This window comes from Chaetura pelagica, unplaced genomic scaffold (genome assembly GCF_000747805.2).
Source record: "Chaetura pelagica isolate M959 unplaced genomic scaffold, ChaPel_1.0 scaffold625, whole genome shotgun sequence".
NCBI lineage: Eukaryota > Metazoa > Chordata > Aves > Apodiformes > Apodidae > Chaetura > Chaetura pelagica.
This window is the reverse complement of record NW_009953499.1, coordinates 231,769-234,296: the sequence shown is the minus strand read 5'-3', so window position 1 is coordinate 234,296 and position 2,528 is coordinate 231,769. Positions and strand designations below refer to the sequence as shown.

The 2,528-nt window shown below is 62.7% G+C and overlaps 1 protein-coding gene across 1 annotated transcript in view; it reads right to left on the bottom strand.

Annotated features, from left to right (window-relative positions):
- Positions 1-610: 610 nt before the first annotated feature.
- Positions 611-2,528, bottom strand: part of LOC104390230 (1-acyl-sn-glycerol-3-phosphate acyltransferase alpha-like) — a 9,728-nt gene continuing 7,810 nt past the window's right edge. Inside the window, exon 7 of the mRNA XM_009999335.1 lies at positions 611-670. Coding sequence (XP_009997637.1) covers positions 611-670 — 60 coding nt within the window. The remainder of the gene's footprint in view (positions 671-2,528) is intronic.

Genomic DNA, 2,528 nt, shown 5'->3' with positions numbered 1-2,528 from the left:
CGCTTTGGGTGCCCCAGCAGAGCTGGGAAGGGCTGGGCTAGACCTGGGTGCTGCCTGTGAGGGGTTGGAGAGCCAAACAAGGGAGCCCAGCAGAGTTTGGGGCCCCAGGATTGACCTTTAGCTACACCTCAAAGCGAAAACCGCTGGAGCTGGGCCAGGCTGGTGAGGGTCTCACCTCTTCCCTTTCTCCCTCAGCATCTACAAGAAGGCTGGGCTGGCCAAGGAGAAACGTCAGGTCACCTACCTGGTGGCCAAGAAGGGGGTGGGACCCCGTGTGCGCCGCCCCCCGGGGGTCAGGGGGCAGTTCAAGGTCGTGGACAGTCGCCTCAAGAAGGACGTGAGGGCTCAGAAGCGTCACGAGCAGAAGAAGAAGCGGCACAAGTGAGGTGGGACCCACCTCCCTGTCCCCTGCCAGGGACCCTGCACGGGGCAGGGCTGGGTCCTGTCCTCCCCCTGCAGCCTTGGGAGGCTCTGCCACCCCCCCGGCCTGGGGACAGGGCTGGGACAGCTCTGGTGGTGCCTGGTGACATTGGTGACGTTGGCTCCTGGCCTGTGGTGGGGCAGGGAGGGGTCTCTGGGGGCTCCTGGTCTGGCCCCATCTCTGGGTCTCTCACTCTGCTGGGAAACTCTCACCCTGTGGAGGTGGCACCAGCAGCCAGGCCAGCCCTTGCTGTCCCCAAGAGGGGTTGTGGCTCAGGGACACAACTGTGGGTGTCACTGAGGTGGGTGGCAGTGACCTGCAGAGCTGCTCTATCCCTGGGTGGTGTCCTGAGCCTTGAGGTGAGGCTGTGCTGGAGGTGTCACCTCCTTCTGGTGGCCAGGGCAGCACAGGGTCATGGGGACTGTGCCAGCACCTCTGGGGAGCACAGCCCCTTCCCCCCACCTGGTGTCACCTCTGGCAGCTGAACAGGCCTGGTCAGCAGCTGTGATGTCCCCTGATGTCCCCTGCCCAACACCCTCCAGAGCAGCCACCTCCTCCCTGTCACCTTGTGAAAGCAAAGAAAGGCCCAAGAGGAACCACCCACCTTGAGCACATGGATTTCTTGAGACCCAAGAAGGGAACGTGGCTTCTCAACAAGTGCCCTGAGTGTTCTGGTGGGATTGTGGAGGTGGCCACAGGCCCCTCGTGGTGACAGTGGCACCAGGGTGGGGGGCAGTGGTGGTGGGGGCCTGTGTTCCAGTGCTGGTGGGGCTGTTGGAGAGGCCAGACCTGCTGCCTCCCCTGGGTGGGGGGTGCTCAGGGTGTCCCTGGGAAGCCACCCCTTGGCTACTTGGGGTGAACTTCCCACCTTTCCTGGTACTTGGGCTTGGGCTGGAGCCCGTGGGTGGCTCTGGCTGGGCTGGTGGGAGGACGTGCCAAGCGTGGCAGGAGGAAGAGGTGACACTTCAGCTGGGAACCTCCTGCCCTTCCAGCAACCCAGGTGATTGATTGCTCAGGAGTTCCCCAGGCTGAGCTCACCTCTGATCCAGGGCCCTGATGACAGGATGGATCATCAATCCATCCATCAATCCCACTTTCCCTGCTTCCCACTCACTGGGTCCCTAATCAGAAGCAGAAGTGGGTGTCCCTGGGGAGCTCCCTGGCAGAGCTGGCTGGGGCAGGATTCCCAGAGGTGCTGGTTGAGTCCCAGAGCTCTCCTGGCTTGGAGGGCAGGTCAGAGGAGCTGTCACCTTCCCCCTTCCCAGTCCTGTCACCTCATTGCTGGTGCCAAGGAGACAGTGTGAAACCAGTGGGAAAAGCAAACTGGGATGTAGGAGTAAGTGGTGGGTTCATCCATGGGGTGAAGGTTCTCATGGGATGTAGGAGTGAGTGGTGGGTTCATCCATGGGGAGAAGGTCCCCCATGGGATGTAGGAGTGAGTGGTGGGTTCATCCATGGGGAGAAGGTTCCTCATGGGATGTAGGAGTGAGTGGTGGGTTCATCCATGGGGAAGGGTTTCCCCCCAGGGATGGAAAGGAGGGCAGGTGAGGCCAACCCACCCTGCTCCCAGCATGTGGGAACAGCCACATGCTGCTCTTCTCCCTGCTCTCCTGTCACCCCAGGGGGGCTGGGACAGGAGCTGTGGGGCTGGGAAGGTGCCCAAAGTCCTGCCTGGCTGCAGGGCACACGCCAGAGGGGATGGCAGCTGGTGGATAGGTCTGGTAGGTCTGGTCAGGTCATGGTCTGGAGGCCATGGGGAGGTTCCTCCTGCTCCAGTCAGGGCCTGGCCCAGGCTGCCCAGGGCAGGGGGGGAGTCCCCATCCCTGGAGGGGTTTCCAAGCCCTGGAGATGGTGCTGAGGGACACGGGGCAGGGGTGGCCTGGGCAGGGCTGGGGGAAGGGTTGGGCTGGGGGATCTGGAAGATCTTTCCCGACCAAAATGATTCCATGATTCTGTGATCCAGGCACCTCTGCCCTCTGAGGGTTCTGGCCTGTCTTGGTGCTGCTCCTCTGCCCTTCCTGCTCAGCCCGGGGCAGGGGGTGTCTCCCTGGGGGGCACCCCCAGCCCACCCTGCTGTGAATCTCCCCCTGGGTGTGCTCCTCAAAAA